General features: G+C 53.2%; 7 protein-coding genes across 7 annotated transcripts; 4 read left to right on the top strand and 3 right to left on the bottom strand.

Moving 5' to 3' along the window:
- Positions 1-5: 5 nt before the first annotated feature.
- K460DRAFT_407816 (uncharacterized protein) lies at positions 6-1,581 on the top strand (the record flags this gene model as incomplete). Its single annotated transcript, XM_040937110.1, has 2 exons — positions 6-649; positions 1,290-1,581. The coding sequence occupies 2 exons, from the start codon at positions 6-8 to the stop codon at positions 1,579-1,581; spliced, it is 936 nt and encodes a 311-aa protein (XP_040786025.1).
- A 1,079-nt stretch (positions 1,582-2,660) lies between these two features.
- Positions 2,661-4,645, bottom strand: K460DRAFT_289180 (WD40 repeat-like protein; the record flags this gene model as incomplete). The annotated part of the gene is made up of 10 exons (XM_040929102.1): positions 2,661-3,402; positions 3,475-3,581; positions 3,643-3,702; positions 3,770-3,919; positions 3,973-3,993; positions 4,038-4,154; positions 4,217-4,309; positions 4,359-4,438; positions 4,511-4,536; positions 4,581-4,645. 10 exons carry the CDS (start codon positions 4,643-4,645, stop codon positions 2,661-2,663), a joined length of 1,461 nt encoding a protein of 486 aa, XP_040786024.1.
- Positions 4,646-6,174: 1,529 nt separating this feature from the next.
- Positions 6,175-7,715, top strand: K460DRAFT_378605 (uncharacterized protein; the record flags this gene model as incomplete). Its single annotated transcript, XM_040935090.1, has 3 exons — positions 6,175-6,202; positions 6,252-6,548; positions 6,604-7,715. The coding sequence occupies 3 exons, from the start codon at positions 6,175-6,177 to the stop codon at positions 7,713-7,715; spliced, it is 1,437 nt and encodes a 478-aa protein (XP_040786023.1).
- Positions 7,716-8,555: 840 nt separating this feature from the next.
- K460DRAFT_290674 (uncharacterized protein) lies at positions 8,556-9,528 on the top strand (the record flags this gene model as incomplete). Its single annotated transcript, XM_040929218.1, has 2 exons — positions 8,556-8,783; positions 8,914-9,528. Coding segments are annotated over 2 exons (843 nt in total), but the record flags the coding sequence as incomplete, so codon positions are not given.
- Positions 9,529-10,768: 1,240 nt separating this feature from the next.
- Positions 10,769-13,744, bottom strand: K460DRAFT_288092 (uncharacterized protein; the record flags this gene model as incomplete). The annotated part of the gene is made up of 1 exon (XM_040929020.1): positions 10,769-13,744. One exon carries the CDS (start codon positions 13,742-13,744, stop codon positions 10,769-10,771), a length of 2,976 nt encoding a protein of 991 aa, XP_040786021.1.
- Positions 13,745-15,476: 1,732 nt separating this feature from the next.
- Positions 15,477-18,008, bottom strand: K460DRAFT_368359 (acetyl-CoA synthetase-like protein). Its single transcript, XM_040933761.1, has 4 exons — positions 17,382-18,008; positions 16,933-17,328; positions 15,745-16,877; positions 15,477-15,673 (listed from the first exon to the last, which is right to left on the bottom strand). Exons 1-4 carry the CDS (start codon positions 17,851-17,853, stop codon positions 15,584-15,586), a joined length of 2,091 nt encoding a protein of 696 aa, XP_040786020.1. The 5' UTR covers positions 17,854-18,008; the 3' UTR covers positions 15,477-15,583.
- Positions 18,009-18,764: 756 nt separating this feature from the next.
- K460DRAFT_341623 (aspartyl-tRNA synthetase) lies at positions 18,765-21,187 on the top strand. Its single transcript, XM_040931156.1, has 5 exons — positions 18,765-18,794; positions 18,856-19,682; positions 19,738-20,004; positions 20,069-20,168; positions 20,290-21,187. Exons 2-5 carry the CDS (start codon positions 18,954-18,956, stop codon positions 20,877-20,879), a joined length of 1,686 nt encoding a protein of 561 aa, XP_040786019.1. The 5' UTR covers positions 18,765-18,794; positions 18,856-18,953; the 3' UTR covers positions 20,880-21,187.
- Positions 21,188-21,276: the final 89 nt, after the last annotated feature.

The following is a 21,276-nucleotide window of genomic DNA, read 5'->3' as shown; positions in this document are numbered from 1 at the left end:
TGAGTATGTCCAGCTACAAATTTCAGAATTCTTTCTGCCAAAAGCCGCCGGGACAGGTGAATGGGAACTCTCTAGATCCGCACAAGTCCTGTTATATTTGCTTTGACACTTACAACCCTATTACCGGTACTCATATTTCCGAAGAGCCGGTTCAGCTCGCGTGCGGACATGTCTTTGGAGCCGCTTGCATAGAGAAGTGGATCTCGATTAAGAACACATGCCCGCTCTGCAGGACCGAGATCTACTGTGCCAACAATACAATGGCAGACCCTCAATCACGATTTGAAGATATATGGCTTGACCCAGACATTTACACGGTGTATCATCCCAACCCTGACGAAGAAATGCATTGCCCCGCCAGCAAAGCAAAACGTCGCTCAACTCGTCGCAAGGTTTCGTCATCTGATCACACGGAGATTGAGGATGTCTGGGTCTCAATAGCCTTCGATGATGATACTGACGATGATGTTGATTATCATGGTTCCCCTGAATTCACGGCTCTGGTTCTTTTCGGACACGAGTTTACGTTGACGCCGTTCGATAAACAACCCAAGTTCGCTGATTTAGATTCACTGTTTGACGACCTTCTTGCTGGTCACGAACAGTGGATGGCTGAGTCCATTGGCGACGCCGAAGTTGAAGTTGAAGAGTATGATCTGTGTGGTTTCCTGGTGTAGCTTGATCGCTTGGCCTTTCAAGCATATTTACTTGCTCGCGAAACGGAAATCATGATTTCATAAGTATTTTTCAGAAGGTCACAGGTGAGTTGAAATCTCAACCAGGCTGGCCCTGTTGAGAGAGCTTGCATAAAAACTCATGTTTATCTTCTAAGGGCAATAGTCTATTGCTTGATTCTAGTGTTTATTTTAATAAAAGTACTTGTTGTAAGTCAATATCCATTTTGAATCCAAATTAATCCGTCACCGTTCAATCTCACTATGATCAGCTCACGCCATACAGGCACTTCACATTGTTCCCGATCCACAAGACCCACCAGGAGAAAAAAACCCGACTCCAAATTCAAGTCTTTCATAAACGACCGACAAGCAAAAAAGTAGCACATTACCATCCATCTTCGACACACATAATTATTGCTCCTTCCACTCAGACCCGACCTGACCTCCTCGTTTCCAACTGGATATATCTCCATTGCATGCATCCGAATCCACCTCCATCGACGCCGTCCGCCCCAGTGCAGACGGTCGTCGTTGCGAACTGCTCTTCCCCATCCAGCTAGTCATCATCTGCCCCACGCTATCTCTCAGCTCATCGCTATGCTTTTCGCACAGAGAATTACCATGCAACAAGATCTGTCTCGACGCAACGGGAATGCGCGCCGTGCAAGACGTATATGTGCACCGCAAAGCGCCCAGGGGCCTAGGAATTCCATCGGGCGGCAATGCCCCGGCTGAAGACGAAGTAGTGCTCGATGCTGATACGAAGGAACTATCCGAAGCAAAGGACGAAGTTGTCGTTGGCATGGTTGCTCTCCGTGGATGTATCAGCGGTTTGGGAACTGCGGAGAGCTTGTCGAGAGCGCTTGAGGCGGATTGTATACGCGCGGCTTTTGCCCGTTTATGATTGTCCTCGATTACTTTGTATTCCATTGCAAAGGTGGATAGCTGGTGGCTCATTGCTGCTCCTCGTGAGGGAATTGGACGGAGGAATGCGGTGCATTGGGTGCAGGCGCAAGATATGTTTAAATGTGGGACGAGAGTAATCATGTTGTCGGGCGGTCTCTCGGCAAGCGTGACGTTGATTCTGAAATGTGAATGTCGATCATATTGACATGTTTGCGATACTGACCGTATATGTCAAGATGTCTTTGGTAGGAAGAGCTGCATTGGTGCCGGTCTCTTTGTTCGAATGGTGAGACAAGAACCTCCACATTCCAGATAAAGCCTGCAGATGTCGATCGCGGGCGAGACAACGTGTCTTTGTTTCATGGTGTCTCGGTGTTTCTGTCTTAATTTAGAGCACGAATTGCGCGACCAAAGTACTGGGCCGCACCCTGTTGGTTCAAGAAGTTTCGTCGCGTTGCAAACAAAGACCATCTATTTAGTCTGGTCTGTTAGCCTCGCCTTACGTTTCATCTCATCGTGCAAATCGACTATTACCTAACTGCACTGTAACCTCGTATATTGCATTCCCGAAGGAGTATCCTTTGTAGCATGTCGAATCTAGACTTCCTTGCAGTTCGACCGCTACAGTGAGACTCGACGACTGTATTCTTAGAAAGGTAGTTACGTGCTAAGCCCTTTGTCAACATGGATAATTCTTTGCGCTCTTAATTTTGTGCGATACCTCGGCTGTCCTAGGGGGTTACTATACGTAAAACTGCTGGCAGCTCGGGGGATCGTTTGTGCGGTAGTCGAAAGCAGTAGTGTAAATTCGGGAACAAGCACGAGAGGAGAGGGGCAATGAATCAAGTTGACTCAATAGATTTTTGGGTGTAGCATTTGGTGGGTATGGGATCTACCGTTTGAACGTGTGGGTCTTCGCTCGGTGAGAGAGGATTGCACGGATTTTCTCTACATTTGATGCTTGGCAGCAGTGACGCCTATCTACATAAGGTAGCTATGGCATTCCTCCAGGACAGATAGCAGTAGGATGGAACAGATGGGGCGTAGTGCGACCCTGAGCGTGGCGAGAGTACATGGCTAACTTATTTCCTGCGGCCGCGGCCGTATCGGCAAGTCTACCTCAGCATCCGTTTCAGGTGGTGGAACGCCTTGCTCCCATCGATGAAAGACAGTCATGAAGCCGCGATCTCCCACACCAACACACCACTGGCCGTCTCGACTCCAACTAAACTGCCGAAATGGAAAGGCCTTGTACTTGGGTATCTCGATAATCTTGTGCGCATGGATCGAACGGAAAGGGTCGGATATACCTGTTTCTCGAGGCGGCTTCTTGCTCTTCTTCTGTTTAGACTTCGTCGAGCCGGCGCTGATGGCAGAAGAAGCGTTCGAGATTAAGCTTTCCTCGCGAGAGTATCGAGACAAGCCTTTTGCGCCCTCGGGCGGGTAGCCGTCTTGGCCAGGGCTAGAAGCTTCAAGGCGCTGGAGGTCCCAAAAATGAACTTTACTCTTATCATTGCCTACGGCGAGAATTGGGTGATGCCCAAGCTCGTGGAAAATAGAGAAGCGATTATAGAAATTAATAGTGTGCGGTAGGTCGAATTGCATAAGCCGCTGGAAGCGTCCAGGCCATGCTGATCGTGTATTGGATGTAGAGTTTGCGGGAATAGTGACTGGCGTTCTGCTGTTCACGGCACTTGAGGTAGGTATAGGCGCGGGCGGGATGACGCTGCGGTCTGAGTTGAATCCATCAATAGCCCACATTATGATCTTGTCTTCTCTGCAGGCATGGCTGAGGATAAGATCATTGTACCACTGGACACTACAACTATGTTAGTAATGGAAAATCCATCCGACTAATGGAGAACATGTCTGTCTAGACGGGGAGGTGTACCAGTCTACGAAATCGGTATGGATCTCCGTTGTGGAGAAGTGGGGATAATGGACCATTGCTGGTTTATCAGTCCCCGCATGCTCTTTCAGGTCGTCAGGAACAACCCACTGGCATCGTTAGTGAGGGTATCGACCACGTCAGTTATGTCATTTCATTAACAAAGCTTACGAGGTTGATCCTTGTATCCATTCCTGCAGACAAAATGTAACGTCCTTTGCGGTGGTATGCCTGTCGATGTTAGCATGTTGGGCCCACCTGCATCATGGACGTTTTGACAACACACCAGAGTTAGAACCTGGTCTTTGTGGCCTTGACCATGGCAGATGGCTGCGAGTGGTCTCTCCTTGTGAGTAGGCTGAAGGCTCCATAGCCGCACGGAGTGGTCTATGCTGCAAGATGCCATGATGGTCGGGTCAATAGGGGATACGGCGAGATCATTAATTTTCTGAGAGGTGTAAGACTTCCATCCATGTAAGTTCAGTGCATGTGGGCACTTACATCCCCGTGTCCTATCAATGTCTGAGTTGTCAGTTCATGCAGATGGGCTTGGTTTGGTAACGCACTGCCTCAAGCACACCGGTTTTGACGTTGAAGACGTTGATCTGAGGGTTGCCGGTCACGCAGACCAATGGGTCTCCATTTTCCGCTTGGGTCCACACGACACTGTTGTAACTCAGTGGCTACAAATAGAAACCAAGGTGGTCAGTCACAGTTGGGCAAATAAGCATGAAACATGGCATACCTCGCCTTCTGGAGCATTTTCGTCGGCACTCTCGAACCAGCGAAGGATCTCTATGGTGGAATCTTTCTCAAGGACGCATCGGTAGATTATAAGCTGGAGCCAATCAGCAACGCGACGATCCCAAAAAGAAAGTCGTACGCACAAACGAGCCTCCGCAGACTGCAAAAACCGGGTCGACGCCGGGCAGAGTGTAGGGATAGAACTTGACGTCAAAGCATTGGGCTAGAATGGTCAATCATTTACTCGATGAATGAGGAAAAAGCACTGAAGAGGGCGTAAAACTGCGTACTGGACATGAGCTTGTCAGACTTTGTTTGGCCCTACAGGGATTGTTAGTCGTAGCCGTTGAGCCCTGCATTGAGACCATGTATGTACCCCTAGGATGACGGTTCCCCTTAGGGAAGGTAGTTCCCATTGACTGCTGCCCATGATGAAGTACGGTCAACGGAATAGCTCGGTATGCGTGTGCTGGCAGAAAAAGCAGAGTGTTCAGACGATGTAGGGATTGATGTTGATGCCAATGGGAGGCTTCCTGGCGATACAGTGGCTGGCGTAGTGGGTCAGGTCGCGTGAGTTGTGCAGAGGAGAGTTTACCGGTCGCAGCAAGCAGGTCTTCGTCGGGCAAGACATGCAAAGGGGGATATCCCTTGCTCAGCGGGGATGCGCCCTCAGAGATGCCGCGTCCAATTGACGGCTGTCGGGCTGTAGTGGTGGTGAGGGCTGAATGAGCAGGCAGCCGGACGAGGTGAATGAGGCTTGGCGTGATGGCGATCGTCGATGGAGGGCGCTTTGGTTGGGACGAGTGGTGGTGATGGCGCAGTGCTACCCGGACACGACTACTTGTGCCAGAGCTGCTTTGTCCAAACTCTGATTCTGCCCGGGCGATGCTGCGTCAAGCGGCAATCTCAACCGTTCCGTTGTCGACGACAGGTCGATATTGACATGTTTAGTTTTGCGCTGATCATGGCCGCAACGAGAGCAGCAATGCAGGCTGGCTACGCTACTTCCGACGCCGCACACGTGCCCTGGTCAGCGAAACGGCAGTGCGCCAAGGGCGTTGCATCTGTAGCACGCAAATCATTCACCGTAGTCTGACTCGGTGTTTCTCTACTCCTACGAGACCGTCCTTGTACGCCCAGTCCCATTGCTTGCCCATCCATCACGGCAACCCATGTGGGACCCTTTGTACCAGCGGCCAATCCCCCCGCCTTGCCACCGCACCTGCCAGGCCCGGTCATGTTGTCCGCGTCGATCCCACTACTACTACTACGACGACGACGACGACTCCTCTTTGTACATAGCGACTACAACACGGCATCACTCCTCGTATAGGTAGCGAACCGGGGTTCGTCAACGTGCAGTTCGCGAAGCAAGCGAGCGTTTCCTCCTGCGCGCGCTGCCAGCCCTGCCAATTCTCTACGCCTCGATAGGCCGGACGGAATCTTCCCCCATTGCCTTGCCTGCCCGTGGGCGCTTTCGTCCCGTAACATCCTGGCTGCGCTTGGTGGTGACCCACCCACAAAGTCTACTAGCACTTCGGACGTAGGTTTTTTTCTTCTCCAGCTCGGGCGCCACGCTCAGCTCGGCTTCTTCGTCGCCTGGGGTGAGGGGCAAGCTTCACTTCGCCATTACATCATCCCTCTGACTGACTCGTACTCCCTCGACATACAACCCATACCCAACTCCCGTGCTTCGCTACTGCACCCAGTGCTACTGTGTCCCTCAACCTTATCCGAACCTTGACCACGGTGCGTCCAACGTGCTTCTGTGGAACCTGGCCCCTGCCTATATCATCTGGCCGCTGGCCCTCAACTGAGCCACGCTCCAAGTTTCTCTACACTCTTCCGCCGCTGGTCCCTGAGCGAATTATTAGATTCGAATTACTCCGGACTATAGCGGTTGAGGAAGGACACTAGTCTATCATCTCCAATCCACCCCTTCACGGTGACTACGCCAAAATGGATACCACCTTCATCACCATCCACGGTAGGTCATGGCAACCGCTTTGACACAGACACACGGCTCATTGTGGCAGATCTTTCCGATGACGCCCATATCCTCTACTCGTCCGACTCGATTGTCGACATCCTCGGCCACACGCCTGATGAGGTCGTCAACAGATCAGTATGGCAGTTCTTCCACCCCGACGAGGTTCCCTTCGCCAAGGAGCACCACAGTCGAGGAGTGAGACTCGACAAGGCTGCCGTGCTTTCTTACTGCCGCCTGAGGAACCGTCAGGGTGACTGGGTGGGGTGCGAGTGCTGCTTCTCTGTTGTCTACGATGTAATCGTATGCTGCACCAGCATTTACCGCAATGGCATGCAGAGCCAGAGTAAGTTGGTCCTTGTTTCACTATGCCCATGCAGCAAGCTGACTCACTCCTCCAGAGCGAGCTGCTGAGGCTCCCATTGTGCGCAAGATGTTTGCCTCTTCCCCAAAGGATCCACGTTATCACATGTTGTCTCATCTGTCCAGCAAGTTTCATCTCGGTCCTGAACAACAGACGCACGAGCCCCGAGCGGCCCTCTTCATCAACAGGTTCACCCGAACTCTGACCGTCATGTATGCTACGAGTGGCATTGAGCAGATCATCGGCATCTCCGGAGAGGCCATGAAGGGACGCAGCCTCTACTACTGTATTGCCCCAAACTGCCTCGAGGATGCCGTTCGATGTATCGAGTCCGCCAAAGGCAACGACTCTATTGCTTACATGCGCTTCTTCTTCCGCGACCCACGCCAAGATGACCCTCCTGAAGCCACGGCGTCTGAGAGCGAAGACGATGCCATGACGGACGTCACAGCTTCTGAAGATGAGTCCGAGGGTGGGGTGGAGACTGAGGGTCCTTCTAGTTCAGAGGGCACAGGCTCAAGGCATCGTGCGCATCCTTCCAATAGCCTGGGCAATAGCGAAGAACCAAGCGCACGAAACAATTCTGGTGCTCCCAACTCATCTACGTCGTCAGGGGGCTCACCTCGCTCAGAGGCTCGCGACGGCACCATTGAACTCGAAGCCGTCATCTCCTGCACCTCGGATGGGCTGGTCGTATGTCTGCGACGTGCCCGCCCAATGCTACCAGGAACAATGCCTGTTGCGCAACCTGCACAGCAATACAACGGCATTTACGCGGCACCTTGGGCAAATCAACCCATCTTTCACCCTGCCCCTCCTCAAATGCCGCCCTACCCCCTGGGCGCCCAACATCCAGCCATGGTGCAGGCTGGACCATCACTGCAATTCCAAAACAACTTCATGCAGACTATTCGCGATGTTGCTGTCTTCGCTTGGGCTCTTACTGGCATCAACGGCTGCCTTACAGACTATGCTCGAGGTAACCCAATTGGCAACAGTCAGCCTTCCGACGGTTTTCCGGTTTGGAAACCTCTGCCTGACCCAACTCAAGTCGGTAGGCAATCTACAGCGTCTTCTGGCTATGTCTCCGGGTCTAATAGCTCCTCGAGCAACGACCCATTCGGGTTTGGCGACCCTGGACTCCGCTGAGGGTTAGCTCATATACGAGCAGGCAGACACGGGGTGCAAATGCATGCCAAGATGCCACACAACCAAATCCCGATCATCTTCAACGCTGAGGGCTGCTTCTGGGCTACGATACCAAAAGAATCAGTGACCAAGTTATGTTGGACAGTATGGTGACAGTGTATGACGCTGTACACGCGAAGCGAAGACGTCAAGCGATATTTGACTTGCGACTATGATGATGGTACGCTTCAACAAAAAGCCTTTCCTTGTCTCGGTTCAGTTCTTCAAATAGGAAAAAAAACAATCAAATATTCTTGTCAACCTCCGTTTCAAAGCTGACACATGTTGCTTCTATTTTTGATATCTTTGAGATCTAGTTGAGCACTACACCCCATCAATTCTCACGACATCGCAAACCTCCAAGACTAGAGCGCGAGATCTTGACCATGATAACTTTTAGTATTACCTAACAGACTCCCCACTGCAATGGCAATCAGCCATGTGGAACGTGCTTTGTTCGTTTCTTTATCAGCTCTTTCATGACTACATCACAGTTCATACTATCCTTTCAACACGTTACTCTTCCTTTGTCTCGACAGGGTATGGGCTTGGCTTCCAACGAATGAGAGGATACTGTCTACGCCATCACCGCGCTACACATGAGTAGGTCTGTTAGTACCTGTTTCATCTTCCCGCTTCCTTTAGGCCGATGGTTGTCTTTTTCGTTGTTACATTGCCACTCTAGGAGAGGGGCGAAAACACGCTCGGAATCATCTTTCCATTCAGTTTGGGTTGGACATTTCACTACGACTTGACTCACGGAAAGTTACAAACTGCAACATGGCGTCAGAAACTCTTACGATGCCATCTTGGCTTACACTACTCTCGCTCTACTTACTTTTGACTCTTCAGCTTCCTGCTAAATGTCTTGCGCAAGACAGTATCAAGTCGAGCAATGGAGATCCGTCATCTAGCACGACAAGCCAACCGAGCACCACGAGCTCAGCGCAGGGACAGACACATACTATCCAAGTTGGACTGGCAGATCATAAGTTCAAACCTGAAGTCACAGAAGCCAAGGTCGGTGATGTAAGTTCTCCACAGCTTGTACTTCTCTATACACACTATTAAGCCCTCGCACCTACACTTCACCATCTCATTGCCGCCTCGCTGAAAAGAGTGCAAGATCTCGAAGGAAACAGTACTAACATGACCGCAGCTGATCGAATTCCGCTTCTACCCAGCAAACCACAGCGTGGTCCGCGCCGAATACGGATTCCCATGCATCCCCTACGAAATGACCGGCTCCAACAAGCAAGGCTTCTTCGCTGGCTTCCACGCCGTGGACAAAGTGCTCGACGACCCGCCAAACTACACTGTAGCCATCAACAACACTGACCCGATATTCTTCTACTGCTCGGCCCCTGGCTCCTGTCTCAAATACGGCATGGTCGGCGCCATCAATCCAAACGCCAGCACAAGCATCAACACGCAGCACCAACGCGCGCTTAACAGCACCTACATGCTCAACCCAGGCGAGCCGTTCCCCGCTGAGGAGTCACCACTCCCGACGTCTTCGAACCCGCCGTCCTCGCCCGCTGGCCGTACAGGAAAGAAAGGCCTTTCTACCGGTGCGATCGCAGGCATCGTGATGGCGAGTCTAATCGTCGTTGTGCTCGCCGCGCTACTATTCTTCTTCTGGGGCAGAACAAAGACGCTGAAAGACGAGGTGGATCGGAAAGAAAGCACCATCGCGCGCCGCGTGAGTCCGGAGAGTAGTTCTGCGATGCTGGAAGTTGGACGACGGGACGGCGGAGGCGGGGGGATGTATCAGCGTTATACGCAGACAACGCCGAGGGAGAGTGCGTCGACGGAGCTGTATTCGCCTCCAGGGCAGCAGCAGCAGCAGCAGCAGCAGAAGTACACGGCCGCAGGCACAAGTCCAATCGATCACTATCCCGCATACTCGCCCTCGGCGTATTCTCCCACGCCTGCTGCTGCCGACCACCACCACCATCACCATCACCAGTCTGTTATCAGCAGCAACGCCGCAAGCCCCAGCCCCATTCGAATGGACTCATACTCATACACATACCCGTACTCCCTCTCCCCGCTACAATCGCCAAACCAACAGTCCCTTCTTCCCTACCGCCGCCCCATCTCCCCACCTTACCCAGACGCTAAACTAGGCCATTACGGACAACAACAACAGCAGACGATGATAATGGACAATGAGCCTGCACCGTCGTACTTTGAGACTGTGCATAGGCCTGCGCCAGTGCATGTGAATGGGCAGGTAGGACCTGTGGAGATGGAAGGGTCGAGGAGCGGAGTGGTGGTGGCCGGGGAGGAGAGGCCGCGGTGGGAGGAAGTTAAAGACGAGGAGGGGATGAAGGGGTTGATTTCGCAGACGAGTGAAAAAGGAGGGGGGGAGGGGGCTTAAGTGGGGTTGGTTGATAGGTAAGTAGGTGTGTGTGTGTGTGGAGGAGTAATTGGAAGGATTTCCTACGAATTCTGTCTGTCGTTCACGGTAATTTTTAGTTTATAGTAGTAAATAGATGTCACGCTTGAATCATCCTTCCCAGTTTCTCAAGTCTGTGCGAGATGTTTGTCATGTTTGAGATTTTATTTTATTTCTTCTCAGCTAATACAAAGGCTCAGCAATAGAGCGCGTTGAAAGTTGGTATCCACTGTCCTATCCTACGAAGCCTACAAAGGAAAGCTCAACAGAGTCCTAGGTTGCGCGCTTTTCTTCGTCTCTTGATAACCCCGTACGCACCCCAAAAAATCGCTGCCGAGCGTTCGCCAACGCTACCCGCGCCCAAACCTCCTTTGCCAGCAGCGAAAACGCCATACAGAGATCTCACAAGTATAGAGAAGCTGGCTTTTGAATCTCGTAAACAGCGACTGAACACTTCAAGTCGTGGAGAAAAGAACAATGGAAGAAAGGGAAGGCCTGTGGTCCTGAAAACATTACATGTTGTACATTTCAAACGAAGAGAACTAAGGAAGCGGGTCGCCCTGCGCCCAATTTGAAAAGACCAGATGGAGCGGGGTATCGTAACTCATATCGCTCATGTGGAAGTAGAAGTGGTTGCAGTCGTCGTCGTCGCAGCCCCGGTGTCGATGGCCTTGGCCTCCTCCGTTACAGTTGGCAGTGCCGGTGAGGCGGCCTTGGGTGGTGGCGAACCATTATTTGGCAAGCTTGCTGTTGAGAGCGTTGGAGAGCTGGTTAATTGCGAAGGTCCGAGTGGCGGGGTCGAGTTTGACCCCGTTGGATGAGTCTGCGCAAGTTTCCGTCTGTTGGTGTAATCGCTCAAGCTGAGTTTCTTGCGCGCAGGCGCAGGCTTAAGTGCGTTGTGGACAGCAGGTGAGAATGGCGATACGATGGTCACCGAGCTCGGAGACTGTGGGGTAGCGCAATCTGTCACAACAGTGGGCATAACACCCGGACTAGCGACGTGGTTGTTGGTGGAGTTGTTCAAGTCAAGCTTTGCAGGAGTTTCCACCTGGGGATCAAAGGGCGCTGGTGATGATGATGGTCTTGATGTAGATTTGGGTGATGGCTCTGCGGCTATCGACGAGGACCACGGCGGCGCACGCGCCTGTATGGGAAGATGCGAAGCTCCTAGCGAGGGCTCTGGGGCTGGTGCATCGGGAAGTTCTTCGTCCTTGGGCTCAGAGGGTTTCGATGTAGTGGCTTCTTCACCTTCATCCATCTCCACATCAACAGTGGGCGTCGGAGGAGACTCTTTAGCTGGTGTCAGCTCTTTGTGTCTCGAGTCAGATACCGGTTCTGTTGACAAATCCATAGCCAAAGGTTCCTCGAGGGGTGGGGATGGAGGGAGTGATGAAGGCTTGTTTGGAGACACATCCTTCAGAGTTGGGGATCTGCTCTCCATCTTGACGGACGTAGAACGCATCCGCTCGCGCTGCAGCTTATCCTCCTGTGCTTGTTGTAAAAGTCTGCGTTTAAATGACATTGGAGGCTTCATCTCCCGTGGTTTGATAAAAGTCCGTGTCTGTGTGCTACCATCTTCGTCCGTCTGCGTCATTGCGTCTTTGTAGACTGGTCTTGACTTTGGAGCGTTGCGCCCGTTCGTCTTTGTGGAGCTGCCCGACGTTTTTCGTGCCACGCCATGGCTGTGTTCACGATGCCGGGCCGACGGCGAGGGCTCAGTGTGTCCGAGGCGGCGCTGCGAATCTAGGTAAGCATGGAAAAGTGTGGGACGCAAAGAGTTTCTTACGGAGGAGGAGAGGCTAGGTGTGTTGAGTGTGGACCCAGCACTGTTCCTCTTGCCTTTCTTGCCCTTGTGTTGCTCGTCAAATTCAAGTTGCTCAAACAGGCGCTCCTGCTGCTGGAGCTTCCGCTTTTCGCGATCGGACATCTTCACATCGCCCTCAAGCGAGAAATGAGTGGCTGGTGTGATGTCGCGACTGCTGGATTTGTGCGAGCCAGACGTTGATCGAGCGTCCATTTGATCGTCGTCCGCGACGTCGCGGATCAGAGTCTCGCTGCCTGCACGACTGTTTGTCGCGTGCCCTGTGCTTAGAGGGGATACTTGAGCCTTCTTTGTCTTCCTGCTCTTGGTCTTTGCAGCTGGCTCCGTGATGGTGTTGCGTCGAGCGCGCTCTAAGAGACACTCATGGCCAGTCGATGTATCGCATGCGCAGCCGCCAAAGTTGGCGAGGACACAAGACACCCACGGTTGGATTCTGCGGAATCCTTCTTTTGCACCGTTTGTGACAACCTTGGCGAGTTGTCTTTGTACTTCGGAGTCGATGTCCCAGCCAACAGTAAGGTCTTCGCCAGGAGCGATTTCTCGCGTGGCTAAGAAGCAAAAGTGGTATTCGTTGCTAGACTCGATGAGAATCTTCATTGTCATGTTGGGGACGCAACTTCGCCTAGCATAACGTAAGACGTTGCCTTCTCGCCGTGTATCGATGTATATTGGTAGATAGGGAGGGAAGAAGACGAAAGGTTCTGGGTGTCGCAGTAGATCCCAACGATTTGAGGGATCCGAGAAGTAGTCTGCTTTTCGTCCGATTAGACCTTTCAATTCGCCAATGTACCCACCATCGGGTACGGGCGTCTCGACGGTAATGAAGTGCCACTGCGGGTGCAGGCCATGCGCCGTTATGCCAGAGTCAACCTCGGTCTGCTTGACGATCTCGGGCGCTGTTGAGTTTTCAAGATCCTGGATTGTGTTTGCTATTCGAGAGAAGAGGTCCTGTGGTTTCTTCCCGCCGCTGGCTTCAGCAAGAGCTTCTGGATCCTTGAGCCACATGGCGATATCGTTGGCGACGTCGATGCGTGTGTACGAATTGGACTCGGCTGATGGTGGTTCGGGCTGTCGGTATAGGTTCATGAACTCGGACGAGTAGTCCTCGATAGGACCATCTGGTTGTGTAGGTGATTTGACAGGGCTGTGGCCATTGATCATGACGGAGGCGCCCCGTTTACGCGAAGCTGGGACGAGAGCGGGCGCTTGGCTGACCACGTTCATCGAGTTGGAGGCGCGATGACTGGTCTTGGGCCGCTTGTTTGGTGGGGGCTGGTCTCGGGGACTTCCACTCTTGCGATCAGGATTGTAGTGCAAATCGCTGGTCACCGGCCAGCCGTTAGGCTGAACGGATCCAAGCGGATCCTTGGTTCGCTTCTTTGGGTTCTTTGTGGTAGTCTTCGGTCTGCCTTTTCGCTCGCCGATGTTGTGCAGCTCCCTGCGCTGTCGCTGCTTCTCGGTTGCGCGTTTTGCGTCGATGGGCCGTGGAAGGCAGTCTGTACACTCGTGCACGTCGGGGACATGCTGAGGAGACTCGTAGTAGCATACGATGTGCTGCCAGGTGTCGCACTTTTCGCAGAGGACGGTGTTGCCATCATCGTCTGTGAAGCCGCAGATGCACTTTATCGTAGACGACTCTTCCTCCTCGATGGTAACGTCTAGTGTAGGAGAGCCGGTGGAGAGAGGAGGCAGTGGTGGGCCAGCGTAAGGGGCAAGGGAAGCCGGCTGAGTGTCAGCATGCGCCTTGACCGACTCGACGTCTGTCATAATCCGGCAAGCAGGGTTAGAGTGTATGGGTAGAGGTGTAGTAGGTGGCTCAGGCGCTGTGTGCCTTGGATCGCATGACGCCCAGGCCGCGAACGAGCGAAGCAGTGGCTAGCGACGGCGACTCGAGATGATTCCAACGACCGCCGTCAGCGAGCTGCCTCGGTTTTGTGACGACCCAGGTGGGTGCAGAGCGGGTGTGGCCAAGGAGAAGAGGCTGTCGTGTCCGGTTGCAGCGTGTGCAGGTATGGAGAAGGGCGACGAGGGGTCTACGACGTCACTGCACGGGTGAAATCGAAGGACTATCATGAGAGGACGGTATTGAGGTGGCGAGCAGTCGAGTCCATGCAATGCGCCGACGGTAAAGGAGTGGGGAGGAGGAGTGGAGGAGGTGGTGGAGGATCTAGAGGCGTAGGCTGAGGGCAGCAACAAAGGAAGCAGCGCGCGCAACGAAGCCGGCAACGTCGGGACAGCAATGCGCGGCAACGTCAGAGTCGGGGAGGTGTTTAGAGGGCGCGGGCGTCGTGGTGTTGTTGTTGTGTGTGGGAGTCAGTCAGGCAGTGGGTAGGGCGCAGACGCAGACGCAGAGGAGAATCCAAAGCCCCAGTTAGAAGAAGACGGCCTAGCGCTGGACGTCGGTGCACGGGCCCCTTGACCTTTGGGCAAGGAGTGGAAGTATTACTAAGTAACGACGGTACGGTACGGTACGATACGATAAGATGGGGAGGGGGGACAACATTGATGTGCGAGAGCCTCTAGGGTGGCTGTCGCCATGGCGGTGACACCAGGGGCCAAGTAGCTGGCATGGTGTGTATACAGGGCGCAAGGCCAGGGCTTTGCGATGAAGAACACGAGCCGGCAGCGGAGAGATGATATGATGGGGAGCTTGTGCGAAGTTTTGCAACAGAAAGCTGAATGTGACGCGACCAACAGAACGGGGGGCAGCCCTTGGGGTGGAGCCAATGAGCAGTCGTCGGCACCAAGATTGCAGGCGCCTAGGCTGCAAACGGCCTAGCCGCGTGAGATTGCACTCTTGGGCGTCCGAGCGCCCCAGGCAGATCAAGTTCGCCGGCCGTCGCGGTCGTTAGCTTTCCGATGAAAACAACCTAGGAATGCAGTGCGGCTCTACTACTACCACTCGATACCTGCTACCTGCTAACAAGAAGCCTCCTCTTCTCCCCATCACCTCATCGCTGCGGCAGTGCTCATTCCACACGTGACGTAGGTCCCGCACACTTTGTTTGCGTGGAGCCTAGCTACCGGCCGAAGGAGCGATAAGACGTGCGCCTGCCCCGCCAGGGCGCGCTTTCCTGAAACGCCTCGCAGTCAATGAAGTAATAATGCAGCTGGGTCCCACAGTTCGCTGGCTCGCTCGCTCATGAATAGCCGCCATGCACGCTGGCTGGCATGCAACTCGACACTGTTTCTCTCGGGTGCGATTGAAGCGTTGGTGTGGCATTTCCCAGTGTTTCCGCTCGCTCCTTCCGAGCACATGGAGCCATCATCGTCGATACCTTGCGAGCCCCAGGGGACCCTGTGTACCCTAGACCACGAACGCAGTATCACTCACTCCTCCCTGCCAATGCATCTTTGTTACAATCATTAAATCAATGTGAGAGATTCGCGCAAAAGGAGAGCCATCATATATATTAGGAAGCATTGCACATACTCAAACTTGCCGTCTGCGCCTAGCTAGAATTACAATACACAGACAGACCACTAAGCAATATCGCATCCATGATACACGTTAAGCTGAGAGCGAAATTCCTCGGCCTGACAAACACACCGCGCCATTCCTGTTGTCAAAATCTTTGCCATCCCATGACCAAGTAAAGGAATCGACTACGATCGGCCATAGGCGTGGTCAACATCCTTCTGATACTTCTTGAGGATGTCTCTGCGGTTCAGTTTCTGCGCAGCAGTCGTAAGGCCCTGGAAATAACGTTAGCAACCACAATTCACAACCCTCGCAAGGAACACCAAGGAAATGGTAGTCTACTCACATTCTGAGGCGTCCACTCCTCATCCGCCAACACAACACCCTCAATCATCTCGAACGCAGCGAGGCCTCCCTTCTGCCCCGCCTGTTGCAACTGCTTCAGCACCGCGCTGTTGATCTTCTTGTCATGCACCAGCTCCTCCAGATGGTCGCCCTTGACGCCCTCGGCAGAAGCAATCTTCTTGAGTGCGGGCTCCGCGGGCACAATGATAGCAACAGGTTTCTGGCGGTCTTCGGCGGCATAGACGCAGATGTTGGCCACGATAGGCGCGCTGCGGTACACGGATTCGAGTTTCTCGAGGGCAATGTATTCGCCGGCAAGCGTCTTGACGAGGTTCTTCTTGCGGTCGATGACTTTGATCAGGCCATTACTGTCAAACTCTCCAATGTCGCCCGTCTTGAACCACCCATCTTCTGTGAAGCTTTCCTGCGTCTCTTCGGGCATGTTGAGGTAGCCATTCGTGATGCCGCCGCCGCGGATCCAGATCTCACCTTGAGGTGGATTGCTAGCGGCATAGTAGCCCGCATCGGCAAAGTCAACGAGCTTCATTTCGATGGAAGCAGGCATTTCGCCCAGGGCACTTTCGGTCCAGGCGAGGGGGTCCATGAGCGCACCCATGGCAGTAGTCTCGGTGAGGCCGTAACCGCTGATCATAGGCGTGATGGCGAGTGAGATGAAGCGCTGGGTCTCCTTTGCAATAGGACCGCCGCCATTCATGCAGATCCGGAGTCTACCGCCCGTAGCCTCCTTGACCTTGTTGAACACGATGGAATCTAGCACTCCACTGCCAGGCAGCCCGGAGCTCAGCAAGAAGCTCTTCGCTGCGTACGCGCCCCAGAACATTTTGCTCTTGAGCGCGCCACCTGCTTCGACCTTGCTTACTATGCCCTTCTTAATTGTCTCCCAGACCTGTGGGACACCGACCATAACCGTTGGCTTCAACTCGCGGATGTCGCCGGCGCAGTTTCGCACAGATTGGTCCGAGAGGGTACGGATCGTGCCGTAGCCCATGGTGCCGCCCCAGTAGAGCACGGCGTTTTCGAACACGAATTCGAGAATGTGTGCTGCCGGGAGATAGGTGATGAGAACGTCACCAGGACCGAGATATTTGCCGACGATTACGTCGACGCCAGTGACTATAGTCCAACTCGTTAACAAAGGCAGATACGACATGGTGCAAGGGAAACTTACCAGCAGCGACCACATTACGGTGAGTGATCATGACGCCCTTTGGCGTGCCTGTCGACCCAGATGTGTACATGATACACGCGAGATCGTCAGCCTTGGGGGGAATAGGCTCCGCCTGGTTCTCCTCGCCCAGTTGGACAAGCTCCTCGAAGCCGATGACCTTCAAATGCGGGTGCGCGCTCGTAAGAGCATCGATATCTTTCTGTTTCGGGTCGTTCTTGGTGCAGTACACAACCACCTGAATCTCCTTGGCGTCCTTCATGGGGTTTATGAGTTTGGGTAATAGTTCTGGGTCGGTGAACATGATCTTTGCGTTGGTCTGGAGCATAGAGTGCTTCAGGCCTTCTTCTCCGAGCGTGTCGTAAGCGGTTACGATGGCGAGCGATTGTGAGAGCGCGCCTGTAAACACACATCAGCGTCGAAACCTAAATATCATTCTGCATGGTGCTCACCGTGGGCCGAAGCCAGCCATTGCATGCTCGTAGCCGCGTACAAATGCAGCCTGTCCTGCGGTCCGAAGCCCAGCTTCTTGATGGCGCTACCCACGGCCAGGGCCATCTTCTCAAACTCGACAAAGCTCTTATACTTGTACGGGCTGAGCTCAAAGTACTGCCACTTCTTGTCCACCTCCTGCTCGGTGCCATCAACCATCTTCTTGACCTTTTTCGTCTCCTCGTGTATGTTGACGATGCGGCGCGCACCCACTGCCTTTGCATTTCCGAATTTGGCCGACGAGTAGCGCAGGATATCGTACAGTGTCTCGACGCCATCGGCGGGCGTCAGCAGGAGGCCATCTTTCGCGGCCAAGTTGCGGCGCGGTATCGTCTCGCCCTCGACTTTCTGTGCGTTGGGTACTTCTGTTGTGTAGGGCCCGGACTTGTAGGAGCGCGCCTGGGGCATAAGCTTTTTGAGGTCTTGGGCCATGATGAGGTTCGTGAGAGGGGAGCTGTCGGGGACAACGGCAATGTGTAGGTACAGGGAGAGGGGTATCGCAGAAAGAATCAGTAGTAGCAACGACAGCAAGGACCCAGGTGATGCCGCCAGCGGAGTGCAGCAGACGTGACGAGGAGAGGTGAAAGAGGCGCTCAAATGCTTGTTGTGCATATCACCAGCATTATACGTCGCCGCTAACGCCAAAGGTGGGCCCTGGGAGTAATGACGTCCCCCGGGGCCAGCTGGGCAACCTGCCGCAGGCCATGGGGCTAGCCCGTTCTCTTCTTTTTCATGAACGGGATTCTGTATGACACGAGATGGTTGATCGACAGCAGTGCAGTAGTAGTGTATTGTACAACTAGTAGTCGACGGCTATCCTCAGGCCGGGCCTATCAACCCGCTGCCAATCCAAACCTCAGGTTCCATCATCTCGTTGGTTTTGGGACTCCATGAAGCCAAGCCAGTGCGGCACAACTATTCTAGGCTTCCCAAACAACCGCAGCCCAGGCCAAGAAATGCAAAGTGCGGAGGCGCTGCTGCGTCCCCTCTTCCTCGTCTTCCTCGGCCTTGTGTTTTTCGCTTGTTGTGTGCATGACGCGGTTTTGCGCCCGCCCTGGCAACTCCCGACGTAACAAAGAACCAAACCCTCTATTCCTAACCAAACACTGCGAGAAGACAAGGCTGATGTCTCCAAAAACAACAAAGGTAGTTAGTCTTGCGGTGTCTAGCGTGCTTGAACACCTCGATGCTTCAGCTGTAGCGTGTGACCAAGTGAATCCTCGCCCATTTCATCCAGGGCGGCTTTGCCTCGTGCTCTTCACCGGAAGCCTTCCAAGGTTGTCTCTTGCTGTTTAGGTGACCTCTTTGAAATGACCAATAATATTCTATCAAGGCGTATTAGTGACCAATTTAATGTTGGAGCGTTGTATGTAGTATGTAGGACGTATTGCGGATATAGCGGGGTGAGCTAAGAAATTTACTGACGTGAGTCAGCCACCTTCCTCCAAATTCAGAACTTCGAAAACCGCGCACCACTACTCCACATACCACTAACTGCTACCACATACACCTACTTAGTGGAAACAAGCGCCATGGCCGAGCAAGCCCCTGCAAGCAAGGAGCCCGAAGCTGGCGCTGCCACCTCAAAGAATGCTCTGAAGAAGGCACAAAAAGAGAAGGAGAAGGCAGAGAAGAAAGCCGCCGCCAAAGCTAAACAGCTGGTGGTGACACAACAACAAGAGCCCTCCGAAGACCTGGCCAAGAACAACTATGGCCGGGAAGTCTCTCTCTCAACTGACGCCCCGGAGATCAACCTTCGCTCTCTCAGCGAAGAGCACATTGGCAAACCCGTCATCCTCCGCGCCTGGGTACAGAATGTACGCCTGCAGAGCGCAAAGATGGCTTTCATGGAGTTGCGAGAGGAGGGAAACTGGGCCATCCAAGGTGTTCTACAGGTCACCGGTGATGCTGATGCAGAGAACGCCCACGTGATCAGTCGGCCCATGGTCAAGTGGACGGGTGCACTCAATCCGGAGAGCTTCGTAGTTGTCGAGGCCATAGTGCAGCGGCCATATGAACCTGTCAAGAGCTGTAAGGTGGCCAACTACGAGCTGCATATCCGGAAATGCTTCTTGATTGCCGCCGCGCCCGCCATGCTTGGAATGACGTTGGCAGCCGCAAACCGACCGGTGAGCAGCTTCAACGACGACGAGGAACTCCGAGAGGAAGCTTCCCAGACTGCCGTGCCAGGAGCGACTCTGCTCACCCACCTGGACAATATCGTAATACACAAGCGCGCCCCCGTTCAACAGGCTATCTCGGTATGCTGTTTCTAAATTTGAACCCCTTTCCTCTACCCACTAACACGGACACTAGGACGTTCGGTGCGAGATCAAGCATCTTTTCCGCTCGTATCTAAGGTCTCATGGTTTCAAGGAGTTCGAGCCGCCATGTCTGATTGGTGCTGCGTCTGAAGGCGGCGCTAACGTATTCACTTTGCCATACTTCAACCAGGAGGCGTGTCTTGCACAGTCGCCGCAGTTTTACAAGCAAATGGAGATTGCAGGTGGTAGGAAACGTGTTTTCAGCATAGGGCCTGTGTTCAGAGCGGAGAACTCGAACACTACCAGACACATGACCGAGGTGCGTTCTCAATACCGAGATATTGAGCTCTCCAGCGATGAGAACCTTGGCTAACTCATTGTAGTTCACCGGTCTTGATATGGAAATGGAGATCACAAAAGACTACAAGGAGGTTCTACTTATGTTGGAGGGCGTGCTCTTACACATTTTCCGCGGCATCAAAGGTACGAGTTTGTTAACTTTTCTTCTTTGGTCTCTGAGGCTGGCCTGTTCGACTGCACAACAGTGTCATCACATCCCTACCTCACTATTTCAAGGGCGACGGCTGACATGGTCATTGAATAGAGCATTGTGCAGAGGAGATGGAACTCATCCGCTCCATCTACCCAGGAGACGAACTGCTTCTCCCCGAGCCGGGCAAGGAGGTCCGTCTGACCTTCGCTGAAGGACAACAACTTTTGCGCTCAGAAGGCCCTGAAGAATACCGCAACGTCCGCGACGATGAGGACATGAGCACTCCACAAGAGAAGGCGCTTGGCGCGCTTATCCGCAAGAAGTTCAACACTGACTTTTACGTTCTTGATAAATTCCCCGAGGACGCCCGGCCGTTTTACGCCAAGATCGACCCAGCTAGCGCAGCTAATGGTTCCAAAGTCACCAATGCGTTTGATTTCTTCCTCTGTGGGCAGGAAATTTTGTCAGGTGGTCAGCGTATCAATGATCCTGACGAGCTTGAAGATCGCATTCGCGTCAAGGGCGTTGACCCAAAGAGCCCGGGCATTAGGGAGTATGTCGATGTGTTCCGACAGGCAGGTGTACCGCCCCATGGAGGCGGCGGAATTGGACTTGATCGGGTAGTCGCGTGGTGCCTGAACTTGCCGAGCGTGCACTTGGCAGCATACTATCCCAGGACTCCGAAGAGGCTATTTCCATAAGCTCAGTCCGACTACGCCTTATACTACACGCGAAAGCGTAAATGGCTGTACCGAGGCGATCGCAGCAGATACTATCAAAATGGAGGATCATGTACCGTAGATTTCGGCGTCACATTTGATCAGCACATCATTGCAGGTGTCGGGTTCGAAGAAAAGCTCGCAACTAGAGACCATGCTCTATGTTCTACGACTCTAGTCTACTGTGCTTGAGCCATGCTCCCACAAAATAGCATAAACATACACAACAACACTTTTGAGCCCAAATACTATGATACTCCAAGGGTGACGACTAATAATCTAGCTAGAACGCTACCAGTTAACACGCTGGGAGCACATTAATCACGCTAGTAGCATGTTGTTCCAAAGTCGTCTCTGTAACACTTTATTGTATAAACAA

The sequence above is a fragment of the Cucurbitaria berberidis genome (assembly GCF_010015615.1).
Source record: "Cucurbitaria berberidis CBS 394.84 unplaced genomic scaffold K460scaffold_4, whole genome shotgun sequence".
In the NCBI taxonomy this organism is placed as follows: domain Eukaryota; kingdom Fungi; phylum Ascomycota; class Dothideomycetes; order Pleosporales; family Cucurbitariaceae; genus Cucurbitaria; species Cucurbitaria berberidis.
This window is presented reverse-complemented; position numbering and strand designations above follow the sequence as displayed.

What these genes read in the sequence shown, in the direction of transcription:
- K460DRAFT_341623 (XM_040931156.1), top strand. Translation starts at nt 18,954, where the DNA reads ATGGCCGAGCAAGCCCCTGCAAGCAAGGAGCCCGAAGCTGGCGCTGCC. An exon ending in CCGTTCAACAGGCTATCTCG is followed by an intron (nt 19,683 to 19,737) that starts GTATGCTGTTTC and finishes CACGGACACTAG; the next exon opens with GACGTTCGGTGCGAGATCAA. An exon ending in CTACCAGACACATGACCGAG is followed by an intron (nt 20,005 to 20,068) that starts GTGCGTTCTCAA and finishes AACTCATTGTAG; the next exon opens with TTCACCGGTCTTGATATGGA.
- K460DRAFT_368359 (XM_040933761.1), bottom strand. Translation starts at nt 17,853, where the DNA reads ATGGCCCAAGACCTCAAAAAGCTTATGCCCCAGGCGCGCTCCTACAAG. An exon ending in CCGTAATGTGGTCGCTGCTG is followed by an intron (nt 16,878 to 16,932) that starts GTAAGTTTCCCT and finishes GTTGGACTATAG; the next exon opens with TCACTGGCGTCGACGTAATC. An exon ending in AGGAGTGGACGCCTCAGAAT is followed by an intron (nt 15,674 to 15,744) that starts GTGAGTAGACTA and finishes CGTTATTTCCAG; the next exon opens with GGCCTTACGACTGCTGCGCA.